At 44.2% G+C, this 21,313-nt stretch overlaps 1 protein-coding gene across 1 annotated transcript; it reads right to left on the bottom strand.

Annotated features, from left to right (window-relative positions):
- Positions 1 to 498: 498 nt before the first annotated feature.
- Positions 499 to 19,319, bottom strand: LOC135554012 (integrin beta-3-like). Its single transcript, XM_064986007.1, has 15 exons — positions 19,179 to 19,319; positions 17,998 to 18,083; positions 17,431 to 17,635; positions 17,000 to 17,252; positions 16,586 to 16,748; positions 14,907 to 15,068; positions 14,719 to 14,814; positions 14,533 to 14,622; positions 13,724 to 13,858; positions 13,168 to 13,597; positions 3,744 to 3,966; positions 3,455 to 3,555; positions 2,429 to 2,545; positions 1,770 to 1,936; positions 499 to 1,655 (listed from the first exon to the last, which is right to left on the bottom strand). The coding sequence occupies exons 1-15, from the start codon at positions 19,243 to 19,245 to the stop codon at positions 1,587 to 1,589; spliced, it is 2,364 nt and encodes a 787-aa protein (XP_064842079.1). The 5' UTR covers positions 19,246 to 19,319; the 3' UTR covers positions 499 to 1,586.
- Between the last annotated feature and the right edge of the window lie 1,994 nt (positions 19,320 to 21,313).

Consider the following 21,313-nt stretch of genomic DNA (forward strand, 5'->3'; position numbering starts at 1 on the left):
CTGGCTTCCCAAATAGCCATAGGCCTACCCACGTGTGATTTGAAACAATAAAGCTCTCTGGTAAAGTTTTTAAACTTATTTTATTTAGACAGGGGTAGTTATATACTTTTGGCAAAACACCAATGTACTTTAGGGCTTAGCCAGCATCTTAGCAGTGCACTGTACACCTGCCAATTAAACTTTTTAATTCGCAAGTGTCTGAAACCGTAGATCTGTATATAATTACGAGATGCTCATGTTACGGGTGGGTGAAGCGGCAACCGAGCGCTGAACAACAGCTACAAAGGCAGCGGAGTGGAAATCCTGCACATGCGCAGAAATCTCCGTATCTTTATCCATGGCTGATCGTGTTTGTACTGGTTTGCACAATGTGTTATTGATACTCATTCAATTACAAACATGATGTTATGTATAAAAGCAAAACTCAAAAGCAGATAATTTTTTCAAAAATGTTTCTTAGCAGAGTGAAATTGCTATAAAAAAAGACAGAAAAATGGATGAGTGATTTCACTTTTTTTAAATCAACATAGTAAAACCAATAATCTAACCAAAAAGCCACTCATTCCCAAAACACATTAAATGTAACATTGACATATTTTAACATACAGCATAAATTGGGCACCAGCACCATTAACTAAAACATAATTCACTCATGATATCCCATGTGGCTGTTTATTACAGGTATTGGCTTTGACCTTTTTGTAATACAGTGTGAATACCTGAGTTTAGTGTCATAACGCAAGTAAGCCATGGCAGTAGAAGCAAGCATTTAGGTTCCATAATAACATACTACAACCAGTTTGTTTGTGAAAGAGGCCTGTGGGCAAGTGTGCTGTGGTGTGTGCTGTGGTGTGTGCAGTGGTGTGTGCAGTGGTGTGTGCAGTGGTGTGTGCTGTGGTGTGTACTGTGGTGTGTACAGTGGTGTGTGCAGTGGTGTGTGCTGTGGTGTGTGCTGTGGTGTGTGCAGTGGTGTGTGCAGTGGTGTGTGCTGTGGTGTGTGCAGTGGTGTGTGCAGTGGTGTGTGCAGTGGTGTGTGCTGTGGTGTGTGCTGTGGTGTGTGCAGTGGTGTGTGCTGTGGTGTGTGCTGTGGTGTGTGCTGTGGTGTGTGCAGTGGTGTGTGCTGTGGTGTGTGCTGTGGTGTGTGCTGTGGTGTGTGCTGTGGTGTGTACAGTGGTGTGTGCTGTGTTGTGTGCTGTGGTGTGTGCAGTGCAATTTCATGAAACAACAACAGAGCATAACAGTCTTTGTCTTTAAAGTTCGGTTTGGGGTCTCTGAACTATACCTGGCCTTATTCTGGGAATGACGTCACACTTTGTGAGTGAAATAGGGGTCCTGGAGGCCCTGCCATAATCTGGCTGGATATCGCAATGTTGGATAAGGCAGTTTTAATGCTTTGGTTTTTACATGATATATAGAATACCATCACTACAGTGTAATATCAACAAACGTATTTCACTGACAGTAGAGTCAGCACACTTTATCACGTTGGTGGAGAGGGTCCGCCTCACCAACCCCCTCTGTGTCACTACATTGCATCTCTCTTATAAACCCCTGAGTTTTGCTGATTGTGATTGGTCAAGAGTCCCTCAAGAGTTCCCACGGTAGGTCACATTGGTGAAAGTGGTGGTGGCTCCTTTGTACAAGGGGTTGTTAGCCTGGAAAATAGAAACAAATAGAGGACGTGTCATCTTGACATGGATAAATGTTCTTGCCATTCATATTTTTCCCATCAGATGGCAGCTTTGTCTTGAAAGCATAGTCTGACTCACCGTATCCCACTTGGCCTTAGCCCTCTCCTCCTCAAACTTGGCGAACTCTCGGCGGTCGTGGATGGTGACCAGCAGCTTCCAGATGAGCAGGCCAGCCAGACCCAGAAACAAGATGGCCCCCGCCACCGCCATGAGAACCACCAGGATATCAGGCCCTTTAGGACAGTCTGAAAGAGAGAGAAGAAAACAGGAGGAGAGAGAAGAGAGAGAGGCTATTTGTGTCGGCAATATGATATTTGTGTAGGGGACTAGCATTAATGCACCTCACTCTTGCTTTGGGGTTGTCTTTGTTCCTCTTGGGTGCGTGTAAGAGACTACCAGGAGTGGCAGGGCTGAGTGCTATTATCAGCTTTAGAGAACCATTCTGCCCTCTCTGTACCTGCTCTACTCTCTAGTGGTGCCTCCCAGCCACAAAGACAAAGACTGACATGGCACCCAGGAACACACTATTCTTATCTAGGGAGAAAAATCGACTCCTCCTACAGCTCCCGGCTTTAGTCCTATGCACACATAGTAATGCACGTTATTTCTACACACACAATTATTCTCTAGATAACTAAAGGAATTCGCTCTCATCCAGACCCTGCCAAACGCATATCATATGCTGTACATACGAGCACAGAACTCCGACCCATTCGCACACGGATGGACACACTCACCAGGCTCCGTGACATACAGGATGGACTTTCCGCTGGCATCCTCGTAGTACTGGAAGCGCTCTACACAGTCATTCTCATCCTTATAGGTGCAGTTCACAGCATTCTTCTCATAGAAGACTGGGATGAAAGAGAGAGAGAGAGGAGATGAGGAGCTGGAGGTTAATTATATTTATTTTGCAGCACAGAGTGAAATCAATGGACACATAACATTAAATATACAGACAAACAAATACAATATAAACAGCAGTGTCCACAGGAATTAGACCTCTAAACCAGAGATGAATAAACCAGTCTGTACCAAAACAGCACAGTCCTACCGCATATTGAGAGAGCGAATAGCAGCTGGGATGAAGGAGAGTTTTGATCTATTAGTTTTAAACCTTTGAAGCCTGTATCTGCGCTCTAAGGGAAGCACACAAAAATGTATCAAACGGGGGATGCTAGGAGTCTCAGAATGGATGGCTCCTTGCGTATGATTCATGTATGTTGCTGGCGAGAAAGGTCAGTTACTGTAAGTTCATACCAAGGATCCTGCTGCCTGGTTTCACAATGTTACTCAGCCTGTTCTGGTTCTTTAGGTTTAGATTACCGAATCAGCAGATCATACTGAATGTTAAAATGGAATTCAATGAATGATCTCTAGAGAATGGTCATCAGCGTCATATCCACCCTGAAACTGCAGCGTTTCCTCAGGGAGAACAAGCTCTGATACTGTAGAGAAATTGGGGACTCAATGTGGGTTGTTAACACCCAGTTTATATAACATGTTTTGAACTACTTAAAGGAACAATTAGGGTTAAGTGCTTTGCTCAAGGGCACATTGACAAATATCTCACGTCATCGGCTCAGTGATTCAAACCAGCAACCTTCCAGGTACTGGCCCAGTCCACCAGTCTACCTGCCACTCACATCATAGGAATATGTGAGAACATCCAAAAACTTTAACACGCACTGTAAATAATGCAATCTGTTGCTTGGAGAGCATGTTGAACTCACAACAAGGGAACATTGTGTAATAGTTCTTACCTAGTTCTTCCACCTTCTGAATTTCATCCCTGCAGATTCGGGCACAGCTTTTCTCCTCAAAGAGACGGCCTCTCTTGAAGTGCTTACATTCAACACATTCCCTGCAGATAAAACACAATGTTAATGCATAATCATCATCATCATCATCATCATCACCACCAACTTCATCATAATCATCCTCCTTTTCCTCCTCTTCCTTATTGCATCACCATTTCCTCATCACCCCAATCACATGTACTCATACAGTATTTGTGTGTAGGCAGTTATACTGCCCCCTGTATTTACTCACTTCTTGATGCTGCAGGCATCAGGGCAGGTTGGACACCTCTCACAAGTGGCCCCGTAGGCCCCGGGCTGGGTGCACTCACAGGCCCCACACACACACTGGCCCCGGCCGCTGCACAGCAGGCCCATACTGGACATGCAGGTGTCTGTCCGGGTTGTGCAGTTACAGTTCTCCCCCATCCAGTCAGAGCCACACTTGCAGAAGCCACAGTCACATTTCCCATGGCCTGGTAGAGACACAGAGAGTGAGGATGGGCCATTTTTTAATGAACATTTTATGTCTAACTTAGAGACCGTAATAATGTATATTTTGTACATCACATTATCAGTACTGGACAAACCCATGAGTGCAATTACAACCCTGGCCTGGAATGTTTTGAATTTCTAAGCATTGTGTATGTGAGTGGTTGTGCACGTGTTTTTGCCAGATTGTGTCTATACTTAACTAAAATAGAACCCCAACATGTAAAGTGTTGGTCCCACGTTTTATGAGCTGAAATAAAAGATCCCAGAAATTTTCCATATGCACAAAAAGCTTATTTCTCTCAAATGTTGTTATGTGTTAACATCCCTGTAAGTGAGCATTTCTCCTTTGCATTGATAATCCCTCAACCTGACAGGTGTGGCATATCAAGAAGCTGATTAAACAGCATGATGATTACACAGGTGCACCTTGTGCTGGGGACAATAAAAGGCCACTCTAAAATGTGCAGTTTTTCACTCAACACAATATCACAGATGTCAAATCAAATTTTATTTGTCACATACACATGGTTAGCAGATGTTAATGCGAGTGTAGCAAAATGCTTGTGCTTCTAGTTCCGACAATGCAGTAATAACCAACAGTTAGTATTGGATTACGCTATTGACCGGAAGTTCCAGAATGCCTTGTGACAGGAAGTAGAGAGAGAATGCGCCAGTTATGTACAAGTGACAAGTGATTATCCTGACTTTCGCTAGCAACTTTCTTTTATTGTTTTGTAGAATCTGAAGTTGTTAAATGTAATGTGAACAAGTAGTATTACTAGAAGCTTTCATTTCAAACCCGACGTCCCGAGTCATTACTTTGAAGATAGTTATTCTACAGTGGGTGAGCGGTGTCAACATTGTGAAAAGAGTGCCCGATGGTGGTGATGGGATTATGGCATGGGCAGGCATAAACTATGGACAATGAACACAATTGCATTTTATCAATGTCAATTTTAATGCACAGAAATAACGTGACGAGATCCTGAGGCCCATAGTTTTTAAGGTGTCTTGTGACCAACAGATGCATATCTGTATTCTCAGTCATGTGAAATCCATAGATGAGGTTCTAATGAATTCATTTCAATTGACTGATTTCCTCATATGAACTGTAACTCAATCAAATCTTTGAAATTGTTGCATGTTGTGTTTCCATTTTTGTTCAGTGTAATTGTCAGCAATTCTGCATGTGTTTGTCTCTGTATTCATGAGTGTATTGAGAGCACGGGCAGGCAGGCAGGCACATGTGTGATGAGTCCATATTGAGTAATAATTCCCAGAACATTAAGTCATCAAATCATGACCAGACAGTGCAGACAATGGCAGGATAAGCACCCTTCTTAATGAAGCAAACTGGTAATCCATCCCACTCATCCCCTCCCAACACTGGGACAATCCCTGGGATGTGATGACCACTCCCTGGAGCCTCCACAATATCTCTCAGACCAGCCAGCAAAATTGAGAAATGATTGTTTGATTGCCCTCAGACAGACATAATGGCTGAAGGTTAATGCAACAGGGCTGGGCAATGAATGACGAAGAGCAGAGACAAACTGAGTCACTGTCTCAGAGCTCAACTGGGTTAGAGTGACCGCTGGAAACTGAATAGAGGTCTGTAAAACTGTGAAAACAGGCCCTCAGAGACATGGGCATTGTTGTTTTCAGGTGAAACCACCTCCGTCAGCTAAATTCCCCAGTTCCCATGCCCTATCTGACTCATCACTGTGAGATAAGTGAGTGTGTGTGTGTTTGTAATGAACGAGGCAGCTATAGGTATAAAAAGTCGCTTGACTGTCTTGCAGGCACATAAGCTGTCTGAGTTGAGCTGGTTAACGTTTTACAGTATGTATCCCACAAACAGAGCACGGACCCAACTGAATGGGACACATTCAACACATAGTAAAGAAAGTCCCGGTATTCCTCTCTTAAAAACGTCCTTGTGTTTGGCTAATGCTCCTTATACTCTACCTCATCCGTACAGTGAGTTCATGCTTGTGCCTTGTTCTCTCTACTGTACTTGTTGTAGGGTCGAGTCAGAGACATGGGAAGGAGTTTCTAGGCATACATCCCAAATGGCACCCTATTCCCTACACAGTGCACTACTTTTGACATGAGCCCTATGGGCCCTGGTCAGAAGTAGTGCACTATACAGGGAATAGGGTGCCATTTGGCATGCATGTCTAAATAATCTGCCTCGGTCTGAGATGGCACTCTAATCCTCCAATTTATCAAGTCGTAAACATGAACTACAGAGACACATAAACATGGAGTCCAGGAGGGAGGACAGAGCGAATGAGAGCGAAGCGGTGGAGGAAGACATAGACATAAATATAAAGAAAGAGAGAGAGAGAGGGAGAGAAAAAGAGCACGAGAGAGCGAGAGGGGGTACTGTAAACACACCGATGAGAGAATAATACAAATTTTAAAAAGAGAGAGGAGATGAGTGGGAGTATTTGTGATGGAGGTTAACTTTAAGAGGGAGAAAGAGAGAGGGCAGGGTGCCAGAGGAATGCTAACTTTCCTGTTCTCTCTTGCCTGTTTGTGTGCCCTGGGGATGTGCTTGCTGACTCCTGCTCCACAGCCCCAGCCCCAACCCCAGCCCCAGCTCCAGCTCCAGCCCCAGCCCCAACCCCATCCCCAGCCCCAACTCCAGCCCCAACTCCAACCCCAGCCCAAGCCCCAGCTCCAACCCCAACCCCAGCCCCAGCTCCAACTCCAGCCGCAACCCCATCCCCAACTCCATCCCAAACCCCAAACCCAACTCCAGCCTCATCCCCATTCCCAGCCCCAGCTCCAACCCCAGCTCCAACCCCAGCCCCAACCTCAGCTCTAGCCCCAGCCCCAGAGCAGAGGGAAAAATACACACCCTCCGGGGGATGTGGGAGGGCCTGGGGTTGCGAGGACGGGATGGGGGAGACTCAAATTGAGCTGGGTACAGGGACTCTTATACTATATTGTTCATCACACAGCAATGACATAATGCCAATAAGACTCCAGAGACACAGGCAGACTAAGTTGAGTCTCCTTCACTGTGCTCTACTCACTAAATATGGAGTTCTGGACTGTATGGAGTTCTGGACAGCCCCAGCCCAAACCACAACCCAAACTCCAACTCCAGCCCCCAAACCCCAGTCCCAGCCCCAAACCCAACCCCAGCCCCAGCCCCAACCCCATCCCCAGCTCCAGAGCAGAGGGGAAAATACACGCCCTCCGGGGGATGTGGGAGGGCCTGGGGTTGGGAGGACGGGATGGGGAGACTCAAATTGAGCTCGGCCCAGGGACTCTTATACTATATTGTTCATCACACAGCAATGACATAATGCCAACAAGACACCAGAGACACAGGCAGACTAAGTTGAGTCTCCTTCACTGTGCTCTACTCACTAAATATGGAGTTCTGGACTGTTGCGTTTCTGTGCCAACCGTAGACAAGAGTACATCTCAATGACTAAGACCTCAATCCCACAAACAACATATTTTCCACTGACGAAACCATAGATAATGCTGAGTTAAGACTAATTACTGTTTTAACCAAATATAACCCACTCCCAAGTCCTGACTTCGCCCTAAGCACCATACATAACATTTCACACACAGCATACATTTCACTCAAAAAAGCCAACTTAACCAATTGCTTAATCAGCATTATTTTGTGAATTGAAGGAAAATAAATGTAGCTAATGTGTGAAGGTTTGTTCATTCAACAAACTTTGCTCACATTGAGCTGAATGTATATGAACTTGTTGAGACGAATTACAAGTTCATGTTTTCCTTTGGAGTAAAATTACAAATATGTTTACTAAAAACCACACCCATCGTTATTATATTTCCCAGCATGCTCTATTGCAGGTTGCTTTTCAGAATAGTTTGTTTCAATATCTATGTGTTTGCATGTACAATGATTGGTTGATTAATCTTATGGTACACAAACATAAAAAACATACATTTTCCAAAACTAATCCAATCTGTTTGTAGTTGGACTTTTTGTACCCGTTACTGAGATGGCTGTCCCAGTTTATTAGATTTAGGTAGTCTCAGTAATTAATGTTTTCTACCCCTGTCAGTCATTCTCAATGCAGGTTGTGGGTGATTGAAAGTTCCAATTGTTGGGTATCCTCACTCCAGTTGGATTCCAATAGGAATTACACATCATCATGTGACTTGCAGGCTTGATGTGGCCTGTAAACCAGGGGTTTCAGATGACTGCAGTTAGGGTGTAACTAGGTCCTCAAAGAAAGGCCTGATGATATATGTAATATACTGTCGTGAAGAGTTTCATTTTACACTGGGGAAATATGCAGATAAATTAGAATAGAATGTATGTTGGTTCAGCTATATGCCCAAATATTGAGCAAACTCACAATCCTTTTGCAGCTGGTTGCCTTAGATACGTTGAATTGTTGAATTTTAAAAAATGATTCCAGTGCACATTACCCCTCTTGTTCAGCCCACGGGCCCTTTTTATAGTGCCTTCCCAAAGGGCCAGACTGCTTACGTTAAGAGATGCTGTCTCACATAACTCAGACCCCCCCCTGCCTTCCCGTATAAATCCCTGTGGAGGCATGCTATGGCTGGGTGAGGGGAGAGAGGGGTGAGGAAAAGTCTGGACAATGTGAAAACAAACATGTGAGGCGGTTGACCATGGGAACATCCTCATTCCTAGGTCGAAAAGACTCAGGGCTACGCTGGGAACTAATGGCAACCATCTATTTGGCAACAAAGGTCTTATGGAGTGAATCAAACAGTGCATTTTCAGTAAAATGACGATAATAGACTACATAGCTCCTTCCCTGAAAGAGTAACAGACATAACCTCTCTACAGGTATCCAGTGCCTCTCATTCTTTCAGAGATTACAACAGCGATTTGCCAATCTGACTTTAACCTCTGTTACCATAAGCAAAGTCCGGTTGTCTAATAAAGCTCAGTCATATCCCTAAGGGATCGGCTGTGGTTAAAACACAGAGTTATAGCCACAGCCAACACATACAGTACCAGTCAAAAGTTTGGACACACCTACTCATTCAAGGGTCTTTCTTTATTTTTTGCTATTTTCTACATTGTAGAATAAGACGTGAAATAAGGCATGAATAAGACATGAAATAACATAGAGAATCATGTAGTAACCAAAGAAAGTGTTAAACAAATCAAAATATATTTTATATTTGAGATACTTCAATGTAGCCACCATTTGCCTGGATGACAGCTTTGCACACTTTTGGCATTCCCTCAACCAGCTTCACCTGGAATGCTTTTCCAACGGTCTTGAAGGAGTTCCCACATATGCTGAGCACTTGTTGGCTGCTTTTCCATCACTCTGCGGTCCAACTCATCCCGAACCATCTCAATTGGGTTGAGGTCGGGTGATTGTGTAGGCCAGATCATCTGATGCAGCACTCCATCACTCTCCTTCTTGGTCAAATAGCCCTTACACAGCCTGGAGGTGTATTGGGTCATTGTCCTGTTGAAAAACAAATGATAGTCCCACTGAGCGCAAACCAGATGGGATGGCGTATAGCTGCAGAATGCTGTGGTAGCCATGCTGGTTAAGTTTGGCTTGAATTCTAAATACATCAGACAGTGTCACCAGCAAAGCACCATCACACCTCCTCCATGCTTCACGGTGGGAACCACACATGTGGAGATCATCAGTTCACCTACTCTGCGTCTCACAAAGACATGGTGGTTGGAACCAAAAATCTCACATTTGGACTCATCAGACCAAAGGACAGATTTCCACCGGTCTAATGTCCATTGCTCGTGTTTCTTGGCCCAAGCATGTCTTCTTCTTATTGGTGTCCTTTAGTAGTGTATCTTTGCAGCAATTCAACCATGAAGGCCTGATTCATGCAGTCTCCTCTGAACAGCTGATGTTGAGATGTGCCTGTTACTTGAACTGCAATCTGAGATGCAGTTAACTATAATGGACTTATTCTCTGCAGCAGAGGTATACTCTTGCTCTTCCTTTCCTGTGGCAGTATTCATGAGAGCCAGTTTCATAATATCGCTTAATGGTTTTTGCGACTGCACTTGAAGAAACTTTAAACTTTCTTGAAATGTTCCAGATTGACTGACCTTCATGTCTTAAAGTAATGATGGACTGTCGTTTCTGTTATTTGAGCTGTTCTTGCCATAATACGGACTTGGTCTTTTACCAAATAGGGCTATCTTCTGTATACCACCCCTACCATGTCACAACACAACTGATTGGCTCAAACTCATTAAGAAGGAAAGAAATTCCACAAATTAACTTTTAATACGGCACACCTGTTTCATTTAAATTCATTCCAGGTGACTACCTCATGAAGCTGGTTGAGAGAATTCCAAGAGTGCTAAGCTGTCATGAAGACAAAGGGTCTCTACTTTGAATAATCCCAAATTCAAATCTCAAACACTTTTTTTGGTTACTACATGATTCCATGTGTGTTATTTCATAGTTTTGATGTCTTCACTAGTATTCTACAATGTAGAAAATAGTTTTTAAAAATAAAGAAAAACCCTGGAATGAGTAGGTGTGTCCAAACTCTTGAATATCACTGTATATAAACGCAGCAACGGCACCATGACTCATCTGCTACGCAATGCTATCCAATGACAGGACTTATTACAATGCTTCTACTTTGATTTTGCAACGGGTGTGCTTGTGCAGGCATGCAGTAGGGAGAGATGATCAGATCAGCGATGACACCTCATACTTCATTCCCAAGAGTGGTTAGAAGATTGATAGAATCAGTGAGTGCTGTGAGCTCGTTTACTATGCTAAAATGATCACGGGAGAAGACGTGAATAACTTCTCGTGAGTAAGTATATTGTAAACATGTTCCGTTTCCTTCGAGTGTTTTCACCTTCATAATACAATCTAAGTGTAAGAGCAGACGAGGTAAATCCATTGGAGCTACAGTACAGTAAGCATTGTGGATTTGAGCAAATGTTAAAGGTCAAAGACATTGACCAATGGTGAACCACTGCATTCTCTGTTTATTTCTACATAACATTGTGTAGTCTGGGTCTATTTCAAAGCCAACAACGTTCAGTATATGGCATATAATAAGAATGTGGGGTAACACCTTATTTTACAGCCTGGTTTAAGCCAGTATTTATCTACTATTTACAGTGGCGAGAAAAAGTATGTGAACCCTTTGGAATTACCTGGATTTCTGCACAAATTGGTCATCAAATTTGACCTGATCTTCATCTAAGTCACAACAATAGATAAACATAGTGTGCTTAAACTGATAACACACAAATTATTGTATTTTTCTTGTCTATATTGAATACATAATTTAATCATTCACAGTGTAGGTTGGAAAAAGTATGTGAACCCCGAGGCTAATGACTTATCCAAAAGCTAATTGGAGTCAGGAGTCAACTAACCTGGAGTCCAATCAATGAGACGAGATTGGAGATGTTAGTTAGAGCTGCCCTGCCTTATAAAAACACTCACAAAATTTGAGTTTGCTATTAACAAGAAGAATTGCCTGATGTGAACCATGCCTCGAACAAAATAGATCTCAGAAGACCTAAGATTAAGAATTGTTGACTTGATAAAGCTGGAAAGTATCTCTAAAAGCCTTGATGTTCATCAGTCCACAGTAAAACAAATTGTCTATAAATGGAAAAAGTTCAGCACTGTTGCTACTCTCCCTAGGAGTGGCCTTCCTGCAAAGATGACTGCAAGAGCACAGCGCAAAATGCTCAATGAGGTTAAGAAGAATCCTAGAGTGTCAGCTAAAGACTTACAGCAATCTCTGGAAAATGCTAACATCTCTGTTTATGAGTCTACGACACGTAAAACACTAAACAAGAATGGTGTTCGTGGAAGGACACCACGGAAGAAGCCACTGCTGTCCAAAAAAAGCATTCATGCACGTCTGAAGTTTGCAAAAGTGCACCTGGATGTTCCACAGCACTATTGGCAAAGTATTCTGTGGACAGATTAAACTACAGTTGAGTTGTTTGGAAGGAACACACAACACTATGTGTGGCAAAAAAAAAAATTAGATGCTGTGGCATAACCTAAGAGAGGTCACATCAGACATCCCAAGAATATTGCTGAACTGAAACAGTTTTGTAAAGAGGAACGGTCCAAAATTCCTCCTGACCGTTGTGCAGGACTGATCCACAACCACAGAAAAAGTTCGGTTGAGGTTATTTCTGCCAACGGAGGGACAACCAGTTATTAAATCCAAGGGTTCACATTCTTTTTCCACCCTGCACTGTGAATGTTTACACGGTGTGTTCAATAAAGGCATGAAAATGTATAATTGTTTGTGTGTTATTAGTTTAATCAGACTGTGTTTGTCTATTGTTGTGACCTAGATGAAGATCTGATCAAATTGTATGACCATTTTATGCAGAAATCCAGGTATTTCCAAAGGGTTCACATAGTTAATGCCATATACCGTGGCAAGAACAACGAAGAAACTGTGGTAACAATGGATCAACTACGATTAAAGCCAAGCTAATCATCGACTGGGTTAAATTAACCGTAAAAGAGAAAGTACTGGATAAGGGTCAACTGAAGCATTGTGGACATATTCTATGGAAATCCCCTCTATCCTGCTAAAACCATAAGTCTGCCAAAAAACCTAACCCTAAAGCAAACACAAGGAATGTTACAAAAACAACAAAACTCAGCAGAAAGGAACATGTAGTAAAAGAAACCAACTTGGGGCCTGCCGAGTGGTGCAGGGGTCTAAGGCACTACATCGCAGTGCTAGCTGTGCCACTAGAGATTCTGATTCGAGTCTAGGCTCTGTCGCAGCCGACCGGGAGACCCATGAGGCGGTGCACAATTGGCCCAGTGCCGTCCGGGTTAGGGGAGGCCAGGATGTCCTTGTCCCATCACGCTCTAGCGACTCCTGTGACAGGCCGGGCGCATGCACGCTGACACGGTCGCCAGGTGTACGATGTTTCCTCCGACACATTGGTGCGGCTGGGTTCCGGCTTAAGCGGGCATTGTGTCAAGAAGCAGTGCGGCTTGACTGGGTCGTGTTTCGAAGGATGCACGGCTCTCGACCTTCGCCTCTCCCAAGTCCGTATGGGAGTTGCAGCGATGGGACAAGCTGTATAACTACCAATTGGATACCACGAAATTGGGGAGAAAAAGGGGTAAAAAGAAAACACAAAAAGAAACCAACATTGCTGTCTCCTTGACAGACACCACAGTGGTCTATACACTCACCCGAGCAGATCTCTCCTTTGAAGCGCAGGCAGTTGAAGTCGTCACATTCGCAGTACTTGCCCCACACCTTTCCAAAGCCACTAGTATGGCAGGAGCATTGGCCACACACACAGTTGCCCCTCCCACTGCAGATGGGGTCATCAGGTTTGGGGCTGCAGTTGCCCTGGTCTGAGGGCCTGTAGTCCCCGTCGGCACACTCACAGCGGTCTCCCAGGCGCCCCGGGTGACACTGGCACACACCACACTCGTAGGTCCCATTTCCCTGGTTACAGAGAGGGCTCTCGGGCTGGGCTGTGGCCTCACAGTCACACCCGCAGGCGAAGTGGACCGTAACCTCCAGGGCATCCTTGAAGCCCACAGGTTTAATGGTGAAGGTACGGTTCTTCTCCTTAGGGCAGCCGCGTAACCTTGCTTCCACATTGAACGACACCTGGGGGGTGTAATACACCAGGTTACATTTGAACTGTGCAGTAAGAACAGAGCATTATTCCTATACCTAAGATCTGACACTAAGCCAGCATTTATCATCCAGATGGTGAGTGGTACAGGTACTGACTGTGTCTCCGATCTTAAGTCCGGAGCAGGACTTGAGTCCCTGGATGAGCTCTCCGTTGAGGCAGGTGGCATTGAAGGACAGAGCCAGCTCCTCTGGAACACCCAGCAACTCCAATTCCACCTTGGAACGGATCCTCTACTCCACAGGTCAGGGGTCAATGGGCAGAGGTCAGAAAAGAACTCAATCAGAAACATAAACGATTCAGAAAACCTCTACTCTTAGTCTCTGTGGAAATGGATACAGTGTGTTTATACAGTGTTCTATCTGTCACGCATGGGCTCATGGGAAGTCAAATAGACTGTTTGAGAATTTAAGGGGGGCTGAACTAACACCTTTTAGCCTCGCTTTCCATGTCCTCATTAAGAAATGCTAGAAGCAATGAGAGTTTGAAGTGGGAGCGTTATGTTCGCTAATGTTGTGTGTTCCTCTTGAAATATCTCAAACAGCCAATGTACGTGAAAAATGGTTTAGCAACGCATGACGCAGCATGACCAGCTCAAGGCCTTTCCTGCTTTCTAGAGTATCTGTATGTTTTATGACTGTTGTGTTGGTGATGTTTGCTCCTGTCCTTTCAACATAACGTTGGCTACGAGGCGCTGCATGCTAATGGGTAGTTCTGTTGTCTGTAAATGGCCGGGCTGTAGGCTGATTCTGCTGCTACGATTGGATAGAGCGCACTCAGCGCGGCTGTTTCTCAGTGAATGACAATTCTCCCCTAGGTGTTACCAACTCGCGTTAATGGTAAAGTGGGCATGACTGAGCGTGATTGAAATCAAAACCCAACTCTCACATATACGGCTGTCTCTTACCTCGTAAGCATCCAGGATGAGTTGGATCACATTCCCGGAGTCATCCGACAGCGTTCCAACCGTGGTGCCAGGAATCAGCTGGCTGTAGTTCTGAGGAGAGAGGGTCCAAGGGGGCATAATCGGTATTGTACCATAACCCTACACCTAGTAACCCCGGTGACCATGATAACAGTCAGGTGTGCTCACCTGGTAGAGGGGCATCACATTGTTGGTCACAGCGAAAATGAGGTTGATGTTGTTCTCAGACATCTTCTCTGTGATCAGAGCCAGAGAGGGGTAGTCCTGAAGGAGGAGACCGTCGTTATCATTAGGTTTCTCTTGTGATAACAGACGAATAGAACTCCAACACAAACTCCCTGACACACACCACTCACCAGGGTTGACGACTTGTCATAGTTGTTGTCTCTGTCGATGTGACACTGTCCATCATTGGGCTGCACTAGACCAGCCAGCCGGCCGTCCAGGGCTATGTGTGTCGTAGCGTCGGTAGTGAACACCAGCAGGTGGGAGGCATCCCCACGCCAGCCTATCTTGTCCTAGTGACAGAGGGAGGGAGAGAGAGGGGAAGAAGAGGAGAGAAGAGAATCGGTATGTATTCAAGTTTGTGTGCTGTTTTCTAAACCACTGAGTGTGTGTGTCTGTCTGTCTGTCTGTCTCTAGGTGTGTGCGTACACGCGTGTGTATTTACAGTTGAAGTCAGAAGTTTACATACACTGATGTTGGAGTCATTAAAACTCGTTTTCAACCACTCCACAAATTTCTTGTCAACAAACTATAGTTTTGGCAAGTCGGTTAGGACATCTACTTTAGGCTTGACACAAGTCATTTTTCCAACAATTGTTTACAGACAGATTATTTCACTTATAATTCACTGTATCACAATTCCAGGGGGTCAGAAGTTTACATACACTAAGTTGACTGTGCCATTAAACAGCTTGGAAAATTCCATAAAATGATGTAATGGCTTTAGAAGCTGCTGATAGGCTAATTGACATAATTTGAGTCAATTAGAGGTGTACCTGTTGATGTATTTCAAGGCCTACCTTCCAACTCGGTGCCTCTTTGCTTGACATCATGGGAAAATCAAAAGAAATCAGCCAAGACCTCATAAAGAAAATTGTAGACCTCCACAAGTGTGGTTCAGCAAGGAAGAAGCCACTGCTCCAAAATCGCCATAAAAAAGCCAGACTACGGTTTGAAACTGCACATGGGGACAAAGAGCATACTTTTTGGAGAAATGTCCTCTGGTCTAATGCACAAAAATGAAACTGTTTGGCCATAATGACCATCGTTATGTTTGAAGGAAAAAGGGGGAGGCTTGCAAGCCGAAGAACACCATCCCAACCGTGAAGCACGGGGGTGGCAGCGTCATGTTGTGGGAGTGCTTTGCAGCAGGAGGGATTGGTGCACTTCACAAAATAGATGGCATCATGAGGGAGGAAAATTATGTGGATATATTGAAGCAACATCTCAAGACATCAGTCAGGAAGATAAAGCTTGGTCGCAAATGGGTCTTCCAAGTGGACAATGACCCCAAGCATACTTCCCAAAGTGGTGAATAGTGGCTTAAGGACAACAAAGGTATTGGAGTGGCCATCACAAAGCCCTGACCTCAATCCTATAGAAAATTTGAGGGCAGAACTGAAAAAGCGTGTGCAAGTCAGGAGGCCTACAAACCCGACTCAGTTACACCAGCTCTGTTAGGAGGAATGGTCCAAAATTCACCCAACTTATTGTGGGAAGCTTGTGGATGGCTACCTGAAATGTTTGACCCAGGTTTAACCATTTAAAGGCAATGCTACCAAATACCAATTGAGTGTATGTTAACTTCTGACCCACTGGGAATGTGATGAAAGAAATAAAAGCTGAACTAAATCATTCTCTCTACTATTATTCTGACATTTCACATTCTTAAAATAAAGTGGTGATCCTAACTGACCTAAGACAGGGAATAATTTTTAATAGAATTAAATGTCAGGAATTGTGAAAAACTGAGTTTAAATGTATTTAGCTAAGGTGTACGTATGTAAACTTCCGACTTCAACTGTATCACCTTGCACACCACTGCCTGTATGACTGCGTCAAAGCCTCCCTCTGGAGAGTCTCTGTTTCGAGACACTTGCTGCTTCGCCACCTCCTCGGTGAAGCGCTCCACCTGCTTGGTCAGAGACAGCACGTGCTTGTAGCCAAACTGAGGCAGGCACCGCGTCTGGATCCTACACATCACACCCCATGCCATGCCGAAAACAGGAAATTGACAAAAAAGGTGGCGAGAGATAGAGAAAGAAAGATAAATACATTGCTGCTAGACACGATTTGACAGCTATTAACAAAGACACATCCTGAGGAAGTTTGAGCTTCAACACAGAATATCAACCTTTTTCAGAACCAAAATCTTCCACTCTGAACAATCTCCTCCTCCTCTCCCTCCTCCTCCACCTCTCTGTCCCCTCCACCCCCCACTCACCCATAGCAAGGGTTACTGATTGCTTCCTCAGGGTAGGTGTACATATATGGAGACAGGGGCTTGTCCACAAAGGCCCCAAAGCCCATACGCAGGTTGCTGGTGGTGCGGCCCATGGCTGCAGCCAGCTGGTTGCCCAGGGAGCGCAGGCGGGCCAAGTCGTCCTTCATGGAGTAGGAGAGGTCCATCAGATAGTACAGGTCAACTGGGTAGTCCTCCACCTGCTTCACTGTCACTGTGAAACGCCTGGCATCATCTGAGAGAGAGAGAGAAAGAGAGAGAGGTCAAAATCAGGTGGGGTACAAAGGATTAAAAGGAGGTGTTTGAATTTGTGAGAGAGGAGAGGCAAAAGATGTACTTCAATGTACTTTAGATGAGTTGTGAAGCCAGTGTATATGGGTGTTTGTATGTAAGCCTATGCTGTGTTAGTGTACCTGGTCTCAGAGTGAGGCTGAGTTTCTGGGGTCTGATCTGGGTGACGTCGTCAGCAGCCCCCGATGCCTTGTCACTGAGGGGCGTGTTTTCTTGCACACTGAGGGTACTGAAGGGGAACTCTAGCCCCCCCTTCGTACACCCCCCATCCAACAGGTTCTGCTTCAGGTCACAACGGGACACACTGGAGCCCCCTTGGCCAAACTCCTGAACCCAGGAAGACAACACACACACTGGTGAGAGTGACACTTCCCAATGAGACAACCAGTAAAGGGACAGTGATCAATTTTTTTAAAAAGTGCATCTAAATGCAATACAATGGAAGGGGGTTCAGTAGATGAATACAGTTTTTGGACAGTGACACATGTTTTGTTGTTTTGACTCTGTACTCCAGAACTTTGGATTTGAAATGATGCAAGGTTGGTATTATGGTATTAATGTGCATTAATGTGCTATGGTATTAAAGTGCAGCATGTCAACTTTAAGTTGAGGGTATTTTCATCCATATAGGGTGAACCATTTAGAAATTACAGCACTTTTTGTACTTAGTCTTCCAGGGGTATACTTACTTCCTTAAAGCACCAAGCACAGCTAGGGTGGATAGCCAAACACTGTCTGCAGGTGCTCACCCCTCGAGACGTGCAGATGTTTGAGCCTGAAGTACACACCAACATAAACATGAGTGAATCGGTAGGAGGTCCAGTAGTGGGAATCAAAGAAGCTATGTATGGACACTTGAATAGGAATCATATACGTATGCTATGTACTGTATGGACACTTTTAGATTGATTCTTTAATACAATAACATTTACAATGTTATTCTACTTGCTGTTTTGCCCAGTAATTGTGTCTCATGACGTTTCTCCACACTGACTCTGCATTTAAACGACACTTCTTCAACTTTTCTCACTACTTCAGCAGTTAGTTGGGCCACACACTCTCATTTCTCTCTCTCCTGGATCCTCCTCCTCTGCTCCCTCTCTGCCCCAGGCTCTATTTCTCTCCTCTTCTGTTAAGCCATACTGCTTGCTACTCAAGCCTGTGCTGTCACGCACGGTGTTTTGTAAAACCGCTGTCATGCAGGCAATTCGATGCTAGTGAAAGAGGCAGGAATTTCCACCACTGTACGACGCTACAATGTGTCATGTTGACGCTGCTCAATAAGTCTCTGATGTTAAACATTACGTCTTGCAACAGTTGGTTATTTAAACCTGATTGCAGTCATATCATATTTTTTTTGTTCAATGAGATGTATACGCGTTGTCTGTTCGATGTGTTGAGGTTTAATTATGTGTTAGATATCATTTTCTATTATTATTATTCTTAGGCTATTCGCTATTGTGCATGTTGAAGTGATCGCTTGTCTATATAGCACTGTTTCTATAAGAACAGGAGGCCAAAACAAATACTATGTGAAAGTGTTATCTTATGATGCAAAGGTGTGGCCTGTACAAATATGAGCGCACTCTGGCACAACGTCTCGAGAATTAGCGATCCCTTCTGAGGAATCAACATGCCCAATGTTTCATTCCGGTAGCTCAAAACAGTGCCATACAGTTTATTGTTTTAGCAAATAAAATCGTAAAAAACTATCGTTTGGTGAGTTTTCCTGGAACTTAAGACGTATTACTCATTAAAAACATAGGATAAAACAAAAGTATGATTAAAATTCTAGTCGGCGTTCTAAAATAGAAAATGTAGAGGAAAACTTATTACATACAAATTATTAAATTAAAAAGAAAATACTTACCAAGAACTTCAGAAGAAGCTAATAATAAACCAGAAAATATCCATAGACGGTCTAAAAAAGTTCCCATGTTGGAGAGACCTGTTAGGACTGACTGCTTGACTTTCTCTGCCTGCTCCACCTCCTGTATTAGTAGCCTGATCTCAAACCAGTGGATCACCAATTAGAATGCTTTTCCTCATACTTGCAAAATGCAATGCTGATTGTGATTCAGAGAGGCTCTGACACGTTTAGGCTACTGTATAGAAACGTAACTGTACGACATAATATATAGAGGAGAGTATGGATGTGCATTATATTAAATAATATTCTCCACGTGTCAGTGGCATAGATATGTCTGGCACTATAATGGTAGCAAGCATCTGTGTGATTCAAGACATTCAAATTGCCTGCTAATCTTTTGAAGTCTATTCGACAATACCCCCCCCCCCAAAAAAAAAAAAACTGAAATAAATGAATGAATACATTTATATATAAACTAAACAAATGTATGAAATGAAAATAAGACTCATGAAATAAAAATTGTATAGAAATACAAAACATATTGTCAAAAACAATACACTGTTATAACAATGCAGAGAAAGGTGTTTGTAAATGTTGTCGTTTGCATCTTTGTTTAATTTTCAGATAACGCTTTACAGAGCTTTGAGCATATTTTGCGTGTTGTGTATGTGGGCATGTAGGCTGGACTATTTACATCCATTCTCTGCCATCTCTTCTTTAGAGAAGGATTCAGTAGTCTTGTTTGATCCATTCTTCCTTTATCTGAACCTGACCTGTCTAGTGGCCCTCCCAGGCTTGTCCATTGTGGAGTGATGGAGCAGGAGAGAAATGGTGTACCTCTAAAAGTGCAGGAGGTGGATAACAACGAGGGGGGGGGGGACAATGTCTCTGTCTCTCTCTCTCTCTCTCTCTCTCTCTCTCTCTCTCTCTCTCTCTCTCTCTGCCTCTAAGCTTGTCCATTTATTGTATCACTGTCCCTCTCCCTCTATACCGTTATTCTCTCTGTCTCTCTGGTTGCTAAGCTACTGCCACCAGCCAGTGTTCTGGAATTGCGGCGAGGTGGGGGGATAGAAAAAGAGAAATAGATAAGCTGTAATACCCAGGAAGGCAGGCGGTGTGCTTGCATTAGGCTTTGATTGCTCCTGGCTGTGGGTGGGGGATAATGCTCCATGGCTCACATTGTACTGGTAAAGAGCTAAAGAGGGGGTCAGATGGCACCCAATTAAGACAGTGAGCTGGACCATTGGGGGGGGGGGGGTGGCAGAAGATTGGTCTTGACCTCTGCCTCTGCTCCATAGAGCACATTGTCAAGCTTTTCACTGAGTCTGAGAATGCAATCACTGCCAATGTCAGTGTTTGGATAACCAACCATCACCACGTCACCCCTTTCCTTTTCACTGGGTCTGATATAATGAAGACCACCTCATTATGTAAGAGGGGGTGCACCTGGGATTTGTTGCAACTCAGGTAGTCTATATCTTATTGGGGTTTACCTTACGAGATGTGGCCTAGCTCTTCTCATGGCGGACATGTTGTTTGTGTTGTGACGCTGTGCCTCCTGACCCGCTGGCCCCCTGCCTCTCTGGCTCGGAGAGCACTGCTCCTCTCCTCAACAGGTGTCCCTCGGTAAAGAGCAACTCAAACGAGAACGTATAGGGAAAGAAAGACCCTTAACTGGCATTTAACGGAGGGGAGAAAGGGATAGAGGGATAAAGAGAGGGTGAGCATTTTTCTTCCACGGGCTCTTTTTAAAAGCACATCCACTCTTTGGCACAATGGGGTTGTTTCATAGCCTGCTGTGTAACACAGAAAGCCGGAGACAAAGAGAGAGGGGAGGGAGAGCGGAGAATAAGATATGGTGGAAGGGAGAGAGGTGGCGAGAGAAAGAGGGGGCGAAAGAAAGAGGGGGCGAGAGAAAGAGGGGGCGAAAGAAGGAGAGGAATCCAGCTAGGAAGTTTAATGAGTGATGTGTAGATCTGCCAACATGTTTAGGCCAGGAGATCCTTCAATGAGGGAAGTGTGGGAGACGTTTTCCCTGGAGATAGGAGGCAGAAAAAGCAAGTTAATTAAATTAAGGCAATGCAATTCAAATTCACTGCCCTCAAACACACAAACAGATACGCTCACTCAAACAA

Source organism: Oncorhynchus masou, chromosome 14, assembly GCF_036934945.1.
Source record: "Oncorhynchus masou masou isolate Uvic2021 chromosome 14, UVic_Omas_1.1, whole genome shotgun sequence".
Taxonomy (NCBI): domain Eukaryota; kingdom Metazoa; phylum Chordata; class Actinopteri; order Salmoniformes; family Salmonidae; genus Oncorhynchus; species Oncorhynchus masou.